At 48.1% G+C, this 17342-nt stretch overlaps 3 protein-coding genes across 3 annotated transcripts; 1 reads left to right on the plus strand and 2 right to left on the minus strand.

The window, feature by feature from the left end:
• Positions 1–1489: 1489 nt before the first annotated feature.
• Positions 1490–2287, minus strand: LOC120646021 (40S ribosomal protein S16). Its single transcript, XM_039922726.1, has one exon. The coding sequence runs from the start codon at positions 2207–2209 to the stop codon at positions 1760–1762; it is 450 nt and encodes a 149-aa protein (XP_039778660.1). The 5' UTR covers positions 2210–2287; the 3' UTR covers positions 1490–1759.
• A 434-nt stretch (positions 2288–2721) lies between these two features.
• Positions 2722–5445, minus strand: LOC120646023 (probable arabinosyltransferase ARAD1). Its single transcript, XM_039922727.1, has 2 exons — positions 4392–5445; positions 2722–3553 (listed from the first exon to the last, which is right to left on the minus strand). The coding sequence occupies exons 1-2, from the start codon at positions 5280–5282 to the stop codon at positions 3041–3043; spliced, it is 1404 nt and encodes a 467-aa protein (XP_039778661.1). The 5' UTR covers positions 5283–5445; the 3' UTR covers positions 2722–3040.
• Positions 5446–6797: 1352 nt separating this feature from the next.
• LOC120646469 (gibberellin-regulated protein 5-like) lies at positions 6798–7528 on the plus strand. Its single transcript, XM_039923029.1, has 4 exons — positions 6798–6875; positions 7017–7085; positions 7203–7239; positions 7347–7528. The coding sequence occupies exons 1-4, from the start codon at positions 6798–6800 to the stop codon at positions 7526–7528; spliced, it is 366 nt and encodes a 121-aa protein (XP_039778963.1).
• The last annotated feature ends 9814 nt before the right edge of the window (positions 7529–17342 follow it).

Below are 17342 nucleotides of genomic sequence, written 5' to 3' on the forward strand. Positions count from 1 at the left end.
TAGGGTTGAAAACGGACTGAAATATTCTCGTTCCGACCCGTTCTATTTTCTATTTTTGTCTGTCCGTTTCCGTATTTGTGAGATTCCGTTTCCGTATTTACGGAAGTAGAAATGAGTTTTTTCCGTCCGTTTCCAAGGAACCATGTTTTTACATGGAATTGATCCGTATTTATTCCGTTTTCCATCCCGTTTTTAATCTACATAAGATATGTCTAAAAATTGATATGTTCAAAAACATACCAATCACTAAGTATGTATGTTAATATATTAACACATGGCATACTAGTGAATATTGGACTAATAACTTCATACATGTATATTATTTTGTGACTTTATTAATATATACTCGAGAATATTTGATCGTGTTATTCTTTCCGACTCAATGTCCGTATTGGTTTGTTTCCGTACTTTCATGTAATCCGATCCAGTTTCCATACCTGTATTTTCCGAACCGATCCCGTTTCCACCAAAAAAAATATAAAAACGAAAATAGAAATGATGTTTTGTCCGTTTCCGTCGCTAGTGTTCACCACCCGTCGCCGCAGAGGATTTGCACACGGCGGCATAAGCTGTAGTATTGTGATCGTTGTTTTAATCCGCTAGCCGCGTTCGCCGAGGAAGGGGAGCCAGCCGAATGCACAAACATATCAACTGCAACCAGATAAACTCTTCCTGCAACAATGATTCTCAAAGCATCCAAACCTCAAACCGACAAACATCAACGCCACAACTTGCCCAAGATAAGGTTTGTACATCACGACACACGAATCAACAAACCACAGGTCATTGAGCAGTGAATATACATTCTCAAGTGAGCAACCTCAGAACCAATAAAGGGGAATAGTACTAGAAAGATCGCATTCAAGGAAAACTTAACCTGACAAAGATGAAATCGGCCTAAAAATTCTACGGTGAAACTAACATGCCCACTCAAATGTCACAACTCACAATCATCAGTGAACAAGTAACAAAAGGAAACTTTCAATATGGAAGTAAATGACTGAACTGAATGCAAAGATGTAACTCAACAGAACGACATTGGCAGATCAAAATATTACTGTCAGTCAGTAATTGAGCGGTTGAACTCAAATATGACATACTGTATTGACATGTCATAAAATACCCACATGTCAGCAAGGGTGATAAAGCACCCAAAACAACAACATTTGCAGAGGATAATAATTACATATAAATTAGTAAAGTGCAGATACCTATCATCATGATGCATAAGTGAACAAGTATCAATGCTAGACAGACTTCACTTCTATCTAATTAGAAGACAGATTTCCTTTGCACTGCTTAGTTGGGATGGATCGCACAGCCTATTAACAGAAATTACCCTGGAATGGACGAACTAAATTTGACGAGTGTGGCCAACACAAGTTCTCTGCAGCCATATCATCCATTCAACCAAATTGCTATATGCAAAGAAGACAGCTTAAATAAAAAGCAATGGTGAGCATAAGCATGAAACAGGCACACAGTAAAATTGATTGAAATACTACTCTTGCATAGCATAAATAGAAGGAAACCATATCATAAATTCATAATTCCTGGACATAGGTACCAAGCAAAACCATACTTAAGAGACTACAGAATAGCCTTGAATATCTCTCACATTTCATATCACAATGTCAAAAAAGGTCCGACACTAGGCTTAAAAGTCTAAACTTGGAGGTAAAGTAGCCGCTAGATATAGAACCAGATAAGTTGCTCCCATAGTGATCTGGCAGATTGTGACGCGTCAAGCAATCGCTGCTTAACGGTACGATTTCTGGAACCTGGCGCGGGCACCGCGACCACCGAATTTCTTGGGCTCGCAGCGCCTGGGGTCGGCGACGAGGAGGGTGCGGTCGTAGCGGCCGAAGATATCCTTGACCTCCTTCTTGGCGGCCTCGTCGACGTACTTCTGGAAGTAGGCGACGAGCGCCTTGGCGACGGCCTGGCGGATGGCGTAGATCTGCGACGTCTTCCCTCCGCCGCGGACGCGGATCCTCATGTCGATGTCCTTGAACCGGGAGCGGCCGGCGAGCATGATGGGCTCGAAGGCCTTGAGGCGGAGGATCTCCGGGCGGATGAGCTCGATGGGGACACCGTTCACCTTGATCAGCCCGCGCCCGGGCTTGGTGTAGGCCACGGCCACGGCCGTCTTCTTGCGGCCGAAGCACTGGACGGTGCCCGCGGCCGGGCGGGTGAGCACGGCAGCCATGGTTGCGGTGGCGGCTGCTGGGATCGCAGCGGCGGCGGCGCTAGAGTTTGGGTGGGGGCGGCGGAGGAGACGGGAGCGAAAGGGTAGAAGGCTTATATAGCCTGGAAGCGTTAGGGTTTTGAGTGATTGCCACGGCTCTGAGGATGACATGTGGGGCCTAAACGTATGGTTGGGCCCAAATGAAACCCTATGGAATTTGTTATGGGCTGGATTAATGGGCCAGAGATAGGTTGTTGGGCTTGCGCGGGATGGTGACACGGCTCGCTGGGCCGGCAATAGAGCTGTGGTCCTATCTATTTGTTTGCAAGTATTTCTGAAACCTATTAACACCCCCTATTTCAGTGTTTTTCAGAGCGAAACCATGTCTTTGCATGCAGCTTCTCTCAAATAAACGCCGAGGAATTCAACACATAGGACCTCCTCTATCATGTATTTCTTCATTTTAGAGATTGAAATTAAGGCACCACCACATGCCTGCCGCAATATGCCAATAGTGGCCGAACAAGCTAGAGAAAATAAAATCCGCTACATGATGAGTACATGACAGAAGAATGTGGCTTGATCCCACAATGTTCAGAAACAGAAAAACTATGTCTCCCTTTCATGATTACATTGAATACACGTTACAAACACAAGAAACTTACTCGCCAGTATACGCTTCAACTGGACCAACAAATCCTAAGTTACACGCCTTTTCTAAGGATAACCTGAACATTACAATCTATCTGTTATGTGCAACTGAGAAAACCTGTGAAACTGTGTCAGTGAGATGTTGATTTCATATAAATTAGATTAGCCAACAGAGACAATACAGACACACCCCCTTTCTGTTTATTTTCCTCTGTCAGATCTTGAAAATCTACTAGATCTATGCACCTTCAGCTGAATTGCTGGCACCCTTCTAGCCAGTGCTTGCCAGATCATCTGGACTGCATCATCCTTCTGGGATGGATACTGATACTCAAAATGTTTATCCACCTCTTTGAGCCTATTCCACATCCTTGTCCATTGCTGCTTGCTCACACCACTAATCAATCTCATCAGGTAACCCTTTTTAACAGCATCAGACGATCGCACAAAGATGGAGAACTTTGAATAATCCAACACATCCTCGTAAGGTAGCTCAATGTCGTCGCTGATGATAACAGGGACACAGTGACTCACTATCGCATCAAACAGACGATTGGAAGAAGGGGTGTCCCCGGCAATGTTTAAGCAAAATTTTGATGAGCGCATTCCTTGGCTGGCTTTGCTGGCCCCATGGTCCTGGACATTTCCAAAGGAAAAGTAAACGTCTTTTTCATCTTTGAGCATATAATATAGCTCCTGTCGAATGCTCCCTCCCTGGGTATGAATGATGCAGAATGTTAGCTTATGAAGATCGCCAATTGTCACTAAACAACAGAGCCGCTAAAAACTGGTACCATGAAAGTTCTTAAATAAGAAAATCACAAGTAGCTAGCAGTAATCAGAATTGGTTCACAGTCTTTTCCGAACAGAATTTTTTTCTCATAGTACTTGGCATATGTAGACCAATTGTCTGGTAAACTCCTGTACTATATCGTTTGTTAAAAAAAATCGAAGGATTGGAACAAGGGGCATGTGCTAATCTTTAAATATTTAGGACTTAAATAGCTTGAGAAAACAAACATAAACCAGGAGCCTTTCCAACAAAGATGGAAGATCAAGAAATCCTTGTGTAAACCTCACTGGAGATTATCAAATTACACAAACTTCATCCAAAGGTTCAAGTGTTCATATAAGGTGATGATCTAGATTAAGAGCCTGTATGCATAAGTCTAACCACCTTGATGAGTTAATATTACATATAAGATTCTGGATAAAAAACAAGCAACAGAACTTGTATCCATTTATGCTACTCTCAGTGTACAGTTAATTTCACCCAGTTCCAAATTATGCTACTCTACAGTTAGCCAGTTCCTAATGTGATTTATGTTTGACAAGTTTTGCTATAAAAAAGGAGTCTTTAGCACAAAGAACAAGTTTTTGTTACTGTTCTACAGACTGCTACTCCTAGTATAATGTTCAATACTTGACAGCTTTATAATCACTACCACATATAAACAACGAAGTTAAATCACCAAACTACTAGTATTTTACGATTGGCACCAAGTAGAAATGTAGAATATAAGGTTCCAAAGTCAGCAGCAAGCACAATTACCTCCTTCCTGTAAATGGCTCCCCTGAAGTAGAGCAATGTTGGTCGGTGATCAAACCCGGCCGAGTCATTGACGAACGTCTTGGCCATGTGTTTGTATGGCGCAATGACATCCTTCTCCAAGCTGGCCACCCTGGGGTGGTACCTCCCGAAGTCCGACAGGACGAAGACCGCCGGAGACAGCGCCGCCCGGGCATGCACCAAGCTGTTGGGGTGGTGAGCGACGATGACGTGGTCAGCGCCACCGTACCTCTTCCACTCCGGCCGCGCGCTGAGGTACCCGACGAGCTTCTCCTGCAGGGCCTTGTCCCTGCTGACCTTCTCCGGCGGCACGGGCCTGGAGTGGCGGTTGTAGCTGAGGGAGGCGAAGAAGGGGACGAAGACGAGGTCGGCGTCGCGGGAGTCGGCGACCCGCACGGCGGCGCCGCAGGGCGCCGAGGACGAGGAGAGGAGGTCGAGCGTGAGCCAGTATGCGACGCTGTGATGCTGGTTGAGCCCCCCGGGGTACCGCGGCGGCGGTGCGGCGGCGTCGTTGGTGAGGTCCGGCCAAACGGAGCCGGGGGAAGGCGGCGACCAGCCGAGGAGGCCGAAGTGGAACTCGGGCTGCAGGTCGTACATGAAGACCCTGACGGCGGCGGCGCGCGGGTCGCATGGCGCCGCGCCGGCGCCCGGGTCGTCGGGGCCGCCGTTCTCGTCAAGAAAGGAGAGCTCTTTGCGGGCGCCGGTGGTGTTGGAGGAGGCGCTGGCGGTCACGGGGACGTAGACGGCGCGGGGCGGGACGGGGAGGCCGGTGTCGGCGGGGCGCCAGCGCGCGCCGGCGGCGGCGAAGAGGAAGATGGTGGAGGCGACGAGGACGGTGGCGGCGGCGAGCGGGAGGAGGAGGGTGCGGGCCATGGAGGGGCGCAGGTGGAGTATGGTGGAGTATTTGGAGGGAGGAGCATGGCGTATCGATCTGATTCAGGAGGAGGAGCGGAGTCGCTGCAACATGTGGAGCGACAAGGGGGGAGGGAAGTGGAAGGTGGGGGAGAACTGGAGAAGGAAGCGCTTGTGCTTCCAGAACACTTTTTTTTTTTTGAGGGGAGTCCAGAACACTGGTTTTTTTAAAAAAACCGGAATTATATTTCATACATAATTCTGATGGTTTACATTTCCACACTTACAAAGACACTCTTGAGAAATAAGAAAATTACAACCAAGTCCTTACAAACTTCTCACGGTTGAGCTCGTCGTCGATGACCGGAATAATCTCGTTGCAGCCGACCATCCTCCCGACAAAGACATACAGATTTTGAGCGGCACCCAGAGCAGCACACCGGCAACACCGACGCACATCTTACTCGTTGAACGTGCAGACCTAACAAGATGGCTAACGGCCATCACATCGCCGGAGAACCGACAGTCTGACGCCACAATCGTCGACGGTCCCAGATCGCCGAACGAAGATACACTCCGGAGGGAAAAGAAACCACCAGAAAAGGTGGAAGATGAAGACCAGTCCGATTCTACAAGCTGGTAAAACTTACCTCCCGAGCTTCCCGCCGGAGAATCCAACATCACCGATGCCGACATCGATGGAGAAGAGGGAAGGACAGTAGAAGAGCCGCCTAGATCTGGAGCACCCACTAGGGCTCCAGATTCGACAAACTCACACATTATTCTCCATGGACCGTGGCCAGAGGAAGAAGCTTCAGCTTTGACAAACCCAATGCCAGATCTGCCTCCACCGCAACCTCCGACAACGCTCCAGAGGAGCAAAACAGCCGGCGGCCGACTAACAGACTCCACCGAAAATCCAAACCCTACTATATAGCTACCTATAGCTATCTATATATAGGGAAAGCCAATCCGCCGCCGGTTCAACCAGTCCCCCTCCTCCTCCGATGCCCGCGAGAACGACGGAGGTGAGGACAACGGCGAACCGGCGGAGGAACAATAAAAACGCATGTGAGTCGCCGCTCTCTACTGTTTCACTCTGGTAGGAACGAGAAAGCTTCAGTCGTGGTCTGGTGGATTTGGTGCGTGGCACAATTCGTGTGGGCCCAAAAAGGCCCATGGCCCAAGCATACATATACGCATGGCAAGTCTGAAGTCTTGACATCCTTTCAAAAAAAAAAAGACTGGAGGAGTGCAAATCCGCAGAGACCCTGCAATGCTCAAAAAAAAAAGAGATATTACTGCAATGCAAGTCCGTCGATGCCACTGAATCTACCTATTTTTAGCTATTGCGTAACGGCGACGACCTATTATCTTTCATCGGATCTCTTGCCATCTCTTCTTCCCTCTGCTTGCTTCTTCTTCCATCATCTTGTTGGTCTGCACAATTGTTAGTTAACAGTTTGAGCTGTTGCATTATACTGCCTCGATTCGGGTCGTTTCAATCGGTCGCCCGTGCATCAGGCGCTCTAAGACATGGCCAAGGGCAAGCCAATGGCGGCGTTGCTCCCGATCTGCTTCCTCTTCCTCCTCGCGCTCGCTTGCGCCACCGAGGTACGCACTTCTTAGTTGACTAGGTGATCCGAATTCCCTTTGGAGGATTCTCTTCTTCATTCTGTGTAGCTACCATGCATTCTCAGCACGACTTGTATATAATAATAATTTATATGTCCATTGTTGTCGATCGATCTGAAGATCATCGACAATAATGGTGTCATCGGTGAAGACCTGAACAATGGTGACGACATCGACAACCACCACAAGGTAAAGGTAACCAGTCAGCATTCAGCGTTATTCCGCCGCCAAAGAAAAACGGACTCTAATCTAATCTATCTAATCTATCTGTTGCATTGTGTCCTGCGATACGTTGGCAATGTGCAGGGCAACAACGATGGCAAGGGAAATCTCAAGCCTTCGCGTAAGTCATGAGTAGTCGATATATAGTTCAGTTTGGATTGGCTTCTTTTTTTTTCAAAAAGTTTGGATTGGAACGAACTGAAGGCAAGTGCTATGAACTGCGTGCAGAGTGCGGCGGGGAGTGCAGGCGGCGATGCTCCAAGACGCACCACAAGAAGCCGTGCCTCTTCTTCTGCAACAAGTGCTGCGCCAAGTGCCTCTGCGTGCCTCCAGGAACCTACGGCAACAAGGAAACCTGCCCCTGCTACAACAACTGGAAGACCAAGTGTGGGACCGAATTCGGCGACTAGAGGGGGTGAATGGGAGCCGATCAAAATTTCTTCCGAAATTCAAACCGTCGGCCTATATCCCGAAAATCACCTGAGCCATCAAGCGTCCTGGCCAAAGTTTGGATTAGCTATGGAAAAGCTAAACCAACACAAAAGACCTCGAACGAGCGAGCGAAATCACAAAGCAAATCGGAAGCGAATCGGGAAAACTGCAGAACTGATCTGCCTGGACCGGTCTGACCGGTGCGCTGGACCGGTCTGACCGGTGCGCTGGACCGGTCTGACCGGTCGTGCCTACCGGTCTGACCGGTAGCACCCAGAAAACCCCCGAGAAATTGGATTCAAACGTTGAATCCCAAGCAAACGACCACAAAAACCGATGAAACTTGGGGGATTGCTTCGCCCCTACCCCGTGAACATATCCCCAAAAGACCTCGTCCCAAAGATCAACGAATCGTGAGAATTATGGGGGAGATCAAAAGGGATTGGGGTTTTCTCAAACACTTAAGAACTCGAATTCGAACACGCAAGCGATTCCAGAGGGTTTAGGTCAGAGTTGGGAGCACGGGAATCACAGCAAAGAACTCATGGACTCCTCGCAATCAAGTGCACCAAAAACGAAATCGAAATTTCATCAAACAAGGCACAAAACGAGGAGATGGATTGATTCAAATCGCCCAGAGGGCACGAGGAGGTTAGGGCCTCCTTTCCCAATCAAATCCACAAGAGTTCTCACACAAACAACATTAAAATCTACCCTAAAGAGATGAACTGAGGAGGAGGAACACAGGGGCGGCGGCCTAGGGAAACAGAGAGTCCACGAACAGATTACAAAAGCCGCTCTTAACCTAACACAAGTGAAGGGGTATTTATACCCGCGGGACCGGTCAGACCGGTGCACTGGACCGGTCGGACCGGTTGGTTAGACCGGTCAGACCGGTGCCAGGGACCGGTCAGACCGGTTGGCCTGCAGCACCCCCTGTACATGATCTCATCCGACGGCCGAGGTTCTTTCTTCGAAACGAAGTCTTCTCCGCGATGCCGCCGTCTTGATGAAGATCCAGTCCGCGGTTTTGGAGGGTCCGCGAAACCCGGGTAGGTGGCCGGTTTTGAGAAAACCGCCAAAACCTCACGCGCGGGAAGATTCCCGCCTCCACGCCGTGGCCCTAGACGTCGTTCCCGCCTCGGCCTTCTGACGGCCCTAGACGCCGCCCGACGCCCGTCACCTCCTCGCCCGCAGCGAGGCCCTAGACGCCGTCGACGCCCGTCGCCTCCGTCAGTCCCGAGACCGACGCCCGTGCCTCCACGACTCGGCGTCTTCAACCGCCGTCCGCCTCCTTGGTTTTGTGGCGCAAACCAAGAAACCCGCCTTCCGTCGCCGCTTGCGCCCTCAATCCAGGAGTGGACGCCATAGCTGCCGCCCGGTCCGAGCTCCGGCCTCGGCTGCCCTTCACCGCCGTCCACCGCACAAGCGAAGGTTGTGTGCTCGTGTTAGCAGTGTTTCCAGCAGCCTTGCCAATCTTACCATACAACCTGTCAAAGTCTGACTTCGTGTATGTGTAACCAACCCCAAACCCATCACCACGCTTGAACTGCTTGATCATCATGTCCAACTGTGGCTCACTGCTAGAAACCCAACTTAGAATCGCCCTAAGGTATGTGTTCTCATTCTCCAAGTTGGCTTTCTCTACCGCAAAACTATCCAAATCAGAGATTAAACTAGGGCAAACAGAGCAGTCAATAGGTGGGCTAGACTCTACGACCTTAGTCTTTCCAAAAGACTTGATCAAAGCGTTCTTCTCCTCTAGCTCCAACCTAAGCGTGGGACAAAGCTTACAAGCGCCAAGCAAAACTGGCCTAGACTTCATCTCCTCTAGCTCGCACACAACAGTAGCAAACTTAGACTGCAACGAAGCTAGATCAGACTTAAAGATAGGACACTCCTCACATTCAAGCACATCGCTAACAATAGGAGCATCCTTAGCCAGTTCTAGTTCATGCTTGGCCTTAGCGAGCTCATGAGACACGTCGGCAAGCGAAATCTTAGCAACATCTAAATTCGCGACGTTTTCATCATGCTTGGCACGGAGAGCAATAAGATCGTTCATGTGAGATATGCAGCCAGCGCACTCATCCTCACTAGACTTCTCCCTAGCACAAGCCAGCTCAGCCCTAAGCTTTCTACGCTCTCTAGCTGCTTCCTTAAGCAGCCTCTTCTGGTTGTCGAGAGCGGCGTACAACTCCCTAACCTCTGTATCAAGCAGGTCGATCGTGGAGTTTACCTCTGAATCGCTCTCGGATCCAGGAGAAGAGCCGGAGTGCGTCGGTGTAGCGTGTCCACCCGAAGACGCACGAGCACCATTGGCTTCGCCCGCCATGGTGCAGAAGCTCTTGAGCCGACCGGCCGCCAAGCAAAGGCCGATGAAGCCAGTGGCTTCCTTGTCCCGCTTCTTCTTCTTCTTGTCGTCGTCGTCGGAGGTCGGTGAAGAAGAGCGGTCGGTGTCGGAGCTCTTGTCAAGGTCGCTGAGCTGCGCCAGGAAGGCCTTCTCCCGCTTCTTGGCCTTGTACTGGAAGCGCTTCTTGAGCGACTCCTTGTCGAAGCATCCTCCCCGGTCACGACTGCGGTGCTTGTGGCGCCGATGCTCCTTATTGGAGCCTCCCTCGTCGCGGTCGCGGTGGCGGTAGTAGTCGAAGGAGTTGTTCTGGCCACCGCCGGACTTCTTGGGGCAATCGGCGACGAAGTGGTTCAGGTCGCCGCAGTTGTAGCACCCGGGGTTCTTCTTCCTCTGCCTGTTGTGGTAGACGCGCTGGAACTTGCTGATCAGGAGGCACAAGTCGTCGTCGCCCAGCGTCTCCAGCTGCTCATCTGAAACAGAAGGCAAAGAGGCAAGAGAAAAGCCAAGAGCAGAGTTAGCGTTAGAGCTCGATCCACCTGGGCCAGTCACAAGAGCGACGCTCTTGGAAGGAGGGGCACCATTGAGCTTGGCTCGTGTCTGGTTATCCACCTCCGTGACCTTGAGCTTGCTGAAGAGCTCGTTCACCGTCAGAGTCTCATAGCCAGCAGACTCAATGATGGTGTTCACCTTGAGATCCCACACAGAGCGATCAAGTGCGTAAAGCAACTTAAGGGCCTTCTCGTGCTCTGTGTACTCAAGGGCACCAGCAGATCTGTTCGCATTGACCTTGTTCACAATCGACTGAAAACGACTGAACATCAGATCAATGCTCTCACCCGGCTCCTGTGTGAAGTTCTCGTACTCACGCCGGTGAGTCTCGAACAGTCTGGCCTTCACCTGAGGTGTACCCTCGTGGTAGTTCTCAAGGCATGTCCAAATTTTGTGGGCTTCCTGAAAACCCTGGACGCGTGAGAACTCCGCACGAGAAACGCCAGCGAACAAGGCATTGACGGCCTTGGCGTTAGCCTCGTGCTGGGTCACCTGGAGAGGTGTGGTCCGAACAGCAAGCACTTCGTAAAGCTGGTTCGTGGTAATCTCCCAGACATCGGCTCCCATGCTCTGCAGGAAGGCTCTCATGCGAACCTTCCAGTAGGCATAGTCCTCGCCGGAAAACACTGGGATCTTAACAAGACTCGCCATGGTCGTCGAGTGGTTTTCGAACCGGTTAAGGTATTGAAAACCTCAACCAAGCTCTGATACCAATTGTGGGACCGAAGCCGGCGACCAGAGGGGGGGGGTGAATGGGAGCCGATCAAAATTTCTTCCGAAATTCAAACCGTCGGCCTATATCCCAAAAATCACCCGAGCCCTCAAGCGTTCTGACCAAAGTTTGGAATAGCTATGGAAAAGCTAAACCAACACAAAAACCTCGAACGAGCGAGCGAAACCACAAAGCAAATCGGAAGCGAATCGGGAAAGCTACAGAACTGATCTGCCTGAACCGGTCTGACCGGTGCGCTGGACCGGTCTGACCGGTGCGCTGTACCGGTCTAACCGGTCGTGCCTACCGGTCTGACCGGTAGCACCCAGAAAACCCCCGAGAAATTGGATTCAAACGTTGAATCCCAAGCAAACGACCACGAAAACCGATGAAACTTGGGGGATTGCTTCGCCCCTACCCCGTGAACATATCCCCAAAAGATCTCGTCCCAAAGATCAACGAATCGTGAGAATTATGGGGGAGATCAAAAGGGATTGGGGTTTTCTCAAACACTTAAGAACTCGAATTCGAACACGCAAGTGATTCCAGAGGGTTTAGGTCAGAGTTGGGAGCACGGGAATCACAGCAAAGAACTCATGGACTCCTCGCAATCAAGTGCACCAAAAACGAAATCGAAATTTCATCAAACAAGGCACAAAACGAGGAGATGGATTGATTCAAATCGCCCAGAGGGCACGAGGAGGTTAGGGCCTCCTTTCCCAATCAAATCCACAAGAGTTCTCACACAAACAACATTAAAATCTACCCTAAAGAGATGAACTGAGGAGGAGGAACACAGGGGCGCGCGGCCTGGGGAAACAGAGAGTCCACGAACAGATTACAAAAGCCGCTCTTAACCTAACACAAGTGAAGGGGTATTTATACCCGCGGGACCGGTCAGACCGGTGCGCTGGACCGGTCAGACCGGTTGGCCTGCAGCACCCCCTGTACATGATCTCATTCGATGGCCGAGGTTCTTTCTTCGAAATGAAGTCTTCTCCGCGATGCTGCCGTCTTGATGAAGATCCAGTCCGCGGTTTTGGAGGGTCCGCGAAACCCGGGTAGGTGGCCGGTTTTGAGAAAACTGCCAAAACCTCACGCGCGGGATGATTCCCGCCTCCACGCCGTGGCCCTAGACGCCGTTCCCGCCTCGACCTTCTGACGGCCCTAGACGCCGCCCGACGCCCGTCACCTCCTCGCCCGCAGCGAGGCCCTAGACGCCGTCGACGCCCGTCGCCTCCGTCAATCCCGAGACCGACGCCCGTGCCTCCACGACTCGGCGTCTTCAACCGCCGTCCGCCTCCTTGGTTTTGTGGCGCAAACCAAGAAACCCGCCTTCCGTCGCCGCTTGCGCCCTCGATCCAGGAGTGGACGCCATAGCTGCCGCCCGGTCCGAGCTCCGGCCCCGGCTGCCCTTCACCGCCGTCCACCGCACGGTCCATCGGCCACAGCACCTCCATGGCAACTCCCCGTCGACACTCGACGCCCGTGTACCTGCAATCCAAAGACCAAGCGCACGATCACACCGCACGGTTGACAATTCACTCATCACAAGCAGAATAGAGTACTCAACATTCCTCACCAAGAAAGGAGGGCCCAAGTGCCCTTGATGACCATGACCTCCCTGTTTTTTTTTTCTTTGTTGTTTGGCCCGGCCACAGCCCCGTAGGAATAATTTTTTTGTGTTAGTGCATGATGATTTGGGCCATCACTTAGGGTGCGTTTAGTTCCCAAAAGAAAAAAAATTTGGATGTCTCGTCAACGTTTGACCAGATGTCGGGAGGGTTTTTCGGACACTAATTAAAAAACTAATTTCAGAACTCACTTGGAAACCGCGAGACGAATCTTTTAAAGCCTTTGACCGTGACATTAGCACATGTGGGTTACTGTAGCACTTATGGCTAATCATGCACTAATTAGGCTTAAAAGATTCGTCTCGTCGTGTACATCCAAACTGTGTAATTAGTTTTGTTATTTAATTACATTTAGTGCTTCATATATGTGTTTAAAAGGGAGGTGAAAATTTTTGGGTGAAAATTTTTGGGAACTAAACGGGGCCTTACTTGGTGGGCTTCGGATTGTATTCTCCGAATTGAATCCTTTTACTAGTGTCAATGTGCGATGAGCAAAGCTAGAGTGCTAGACTGAATTATGAGACGTATTTCTTGATCCTTGCCTGGCAATCGCTTCTGAGTTCTGAACTTCTGATGAATCTGTTTTCATTCGCTTAATCTTCCCAGACACGGGTCGCTTTCTTGTCATCAAAGAGTTATAAGACCCATCACTAGGACTAGCTCCCAAAAACTTGCACACGATCAAATCATCGATAGACCAACTACCATCAAACAGGATTACATGAGTAACAGTTGACTTGTCACATAAATCAGGATCAGATGCCACTCCATTATTGAATACTGCCATAGGCACTAGCCATTGAGCAGAGATGGACGATGCCGTTTGTCCTCCAAGGGGAAGGTGATCCAGGCACTCCATTCACATTCCATCCGTCTGGTTTCTCACTTTCTGATTCGGTGTACCTGCAGTGGCCTGCATAGCCAATCAACTCATCGAGGCTTGTACCTTTCAGTCAGCCCATCTGTTTCCCGGTATCGCTGGTTGCAACGCCCGATTGGACGCGAACCGGAAAAAGGACACCATCCCCTCCACGAATGGCAGACACGCTGGCCCTAGCTAGCTCCAGTTGCCACCTTCCCCTCCCTGCGTTCACTACCTAATTGCATCGATGAATCGATTTGATGCCCTTGCAGATTCTCAACTAGTCATCACAAATATATCTGCACCCACTGCAAGGAAGGTTTCTGAATTCTTGCGTCTTAGGTTCCCGAGAACACAGCTTCTGAATAGTGAATTCTGACGATTTTTTCTTTATCTTTCTCCACAAAGTCACATTGCTGGTCTTCCTGTTCTTCACATCTCAAGTCGCTGTTGCAAAGCTGTTCATCCGATTGCTGCGGCAAGCGTGCACTCGTGGTGGATCTGTCAAACATCGATAGAAGAAGAGAACAGCTAAGCTCCCATCCAACCAAGTTTGCGGTGCTTGGAGCCAAGCTGGCCGAAAGGAAGAGGACTTCAATTGCACGCAACTCCTTCACATGCAGATTCACATCCGTCGCAAAGGGTGCCAGCCAATGCATCAACCACTGTTCCCCACGCCCACATGAAGCACACACCAACAATTGGTAGGGGACCTTCCTGCCTTCACATACATCTCAAATAGTGTCCCATTTGTTTGATGCTAGCCAGGGTGAGATTTTTAAACATGATAAGTAGCACAAGCTGAATGATTCTTCCAGTGGCTGACGGAAACTAACAGATACACTGTAGTACATCTGATCTTCGATGGCACTGGCCAGGAAAGCAGACATTCTGCTGGCCAGAGGACAGAGGGCAATGGCAGAGGCGATGAGGCTTCAGTGACTGTGTCCCATGTTGGCATTTTGTTGCATGATTTGATTTGATAGGTGGAGCCTAATATCACATTATCCACCAGCAAGTAGGGCCCTTTCCTTTCTCTGCAAATTCACGTGGTCAAACAAAGTGAGCCCCTATAATTGTAAAGACTATCAGTACTTGAAAATTGGCAATAAATCTAACCAAATGTACTTGCATAACTTTTCAAGATTTTGATCCAGTGCAGCTCGTGGGGTACCAAGGTACTTCCTAATATAATATACCATTTGTTCATTCTTGTTGCTTGCGATGAACAGAAGCAGAATTTTATGGTAGTATTTGATATTTAAGGCAGCTAATTAAGAGAAAGGATTGAGCTTCATTTTGTTAGGTTGACAGAAATCCATTAATTTGCAGTGCTTATGATCTTAATATAAAGTACTATACTGCACATTCTAAGGAAGATTAGTAAAATCATCATCAATGCTTAAATTAAAACATGAAACTAAGAAGAAAGATTTGGAACAGTGATTATGACGTATGTCAACCCATTCAGAAATTCAACTTTATACAACACAGCAGTTCAGCCAATTTTTTTTTGTATATATTAGTTTCAATCAATAGAGTAATCATTATCAAAGCTATTACTGTATTTTCAGGAAAATTAAAGGACCTCGGGTACTATCATCTAAGTTGCCTCTGTTTTCCAGTTACCTCTATTCCAAAAAAAAAAAAGATTTCCAGAGTTGGCTATAGGATCCTGAGAAACCATTACCGTGGTTTGCTGTTGATATTACAATTGTAAAATGGAAAAGTAATGCTTAGACTTAAGGCTGTACTGAGCAGGTGAAAAACTTAAAAAATTCAGTTCAGAATTTTCAAATTCAACTTAGTTGAACCTTTATTTTGTAACTATGAGATGATAAGCAATGGCATTTCCTACCTGGAATATTTCCCCTTTTACTCAGGAAAGTTGCCAAACATGTAGGAATATATACCATCTTTTTTGTGAATACAGCACTAATGCAGTAATGCTTGAATATATGCTCAGGGTCTCTCTTTTCCTGAGTGGACAGAACATGAATTGTTTGCTCACCAGTTCCACCAAGAAGACAAGTTTGTCTACTGAAAACGGTCATTTTACCACAGTACTGTAAATCATTTTTCCTATTCCCTGAAGAGTTCCTCAACCTTGAGTCCTTGACAGGTAGATATCACGGTATCTTTCATGTATCCAGCCTTAGTCTGTAACTATCACCAACCTACATTGCATTTCGTTCATGTCCATCTACCCAGTATGGAAGAATCTGCCTAAAGTTCCTAGCTATGTTGTCAGCATAGGTTTTAACAAGGGTTCAAAATTCAAATATGGGCAAAATAGTTACAAAATCTGAACTCTGAAGTAATGGTGTGCCCCACCCACAATGCTGTAGCTACCTCCAGGAAATGCATTGGACCTGCATTCCAGTAAGCTAGCTGCTCATATCACACAGCTATGTACAACATCACAACACATTGGCCAATTGTGACCTGATGAACTGGAGCACATGAGCAATAAATTAAACAGTTCAATTGGTCAGATGTCAATCAAAAAGAAAAACAGAGGGAAGGTGGCACAAGCAAGTAGCAAATGGAGAAGCCGGGGGGAGGAAGAGTCAATTGGAGAGGAGTGCTTCTCTGTCCAACTTCCAATGTGCATCCAAAGAAAACTTCTTTTCATGCCTAATTTCCTTCTTGTGTTCCGTGTTCCTAGTTCGTACACAGATCGTTGAATCTCTTTTTTTTTAAAAAAAAAGACAGGTCGTTCAATCTCCCAAAGCTGTAACTAAATTGGATGTGCAATTTCCCCTTCTTTTCATGTTTCTTCATCGAGTTGTCAGTGTCAGTACACGAAAACCTTTCTGGACATTAGCAGCTATACGAGTCTCAGTCAAGCTGAGACCTATTAGACGTTTTGTCAAGTCAATTCAGATCTAATCTTGTCCACTAATGGACCTACTAAAAATGTTTGTTAGTTGGCCATGCTGGTCTTTGGCAAATAATTATACTAGTCACCAAACGGCCACCTTTAGTGGTTCTCTGGTACCACAAGATAGGATATATAGCTTTTTGTTAGTGCAAATAATTTGGCACTGCCAACAGAAATAACGACCAGGTCATGCATAATGTGCCAACGTACTCACTCACCAGCGAGATGAATTGAAAATGAACAAGCACAAAAATAATATGTCCGTGCAAGTTTCCAATTGTTTCTAAGAATAGAACCCAATATAAAAGAGTAAAAAAAATGATTGTGCTAAACTTTTGCCCATCACGTGATTCAAAAGGTAGCATCAGATTACTACGCGACTCATGATCCATCTACAAAGTAAAATAAACAGAGTGCACGCATACCTACTGGAAAACAAATGGCCGTTCCAAAACACATAAGAATTGCCATAATGCATTATTCGTAAAAGTAGTACCCGATTGTGCTTCGTGACTCATGATCCAACTGGAAAGTAAATTACGTGTAAATGAAAGTTAGTGAAAAGCACCAATTTTTTCTCCGATACGTGACGCCTAAGAATAGTATTGGATTACTACGTGATTCACTATATACATCTTTTTTGGGGGAAAAAGGTAAATTTCATGTAAAATTAGCAATTAACAATACCGGAAGCGACAAATAAACAAAAGAGTGGACGCATTGTCATTTCAGTATTTTACAAAACAGAAAAGAAAGCCGGTTGCTCTAAGAAGATTGGTCCTTAATTAACCCGTGATC

This window comes from Panicum virgatum, chromosome 8K (genome assembly GCF_016808335.1).
Source record: "Panicum virgatum strain AP13 chromosome 8K, P.virgatum_v5, whole genome shotgun sequence".
Classification (NCBI taxonomy): Eukaryota; Viridiplantae; Streptophyta; class Magnoliopsida; order Poales; family Poaceae; genus Panicum; species Panicum virgatum.

Excerpts from the sequence above, each read along its gene's own strand:
- LOC120646021 (XM_039922726.1), bottom strand. The coding sequence starts at position 2,209 with ATGGCTGCCGTGCTCACCCGCCCGGCCGCGGGCACCGTCCAGTGCTTC.
- LOC120646023 (XM_039922727.1), bottom strand. The coding sequence starts at position 5,282 with ATGGCCCGCACCCTCCTCCTCCCGCTCGCCGCCGCCACCGTCCTCGTC. Across the intron at positions 3,554-4,391 it reads GAGCCATTTACAGGAAGGAG|GGAGGGAGCATTCGACAGGA; the intron begins GTAATTGTGCTT and ends ATTCATACCCAG.
- LOC120646469 (XM_039923029.1), top strand. The coding sequence starts at position 6,798 with ATGGCCAAGGGCAAGCCAATGGCGGCGTTGCTCCCGATCTGCTTCCTC. Across the intron at positions 7,086-7,202 it reads ACATCGACAACCACCACAAG|GGCAACAACGATGGCAAGGG; the intron begins GTAAAGGTAACC and ends GGCAATGTGCAG. Across the intron at positions 7,240-7,346 it reads GGGAAATCTCAAGCCTTCGC|AGTGCGGCGGGGAGTGCAGG; the intron begins GTAAGTCATGAG and ends AACTGCGTGCAG.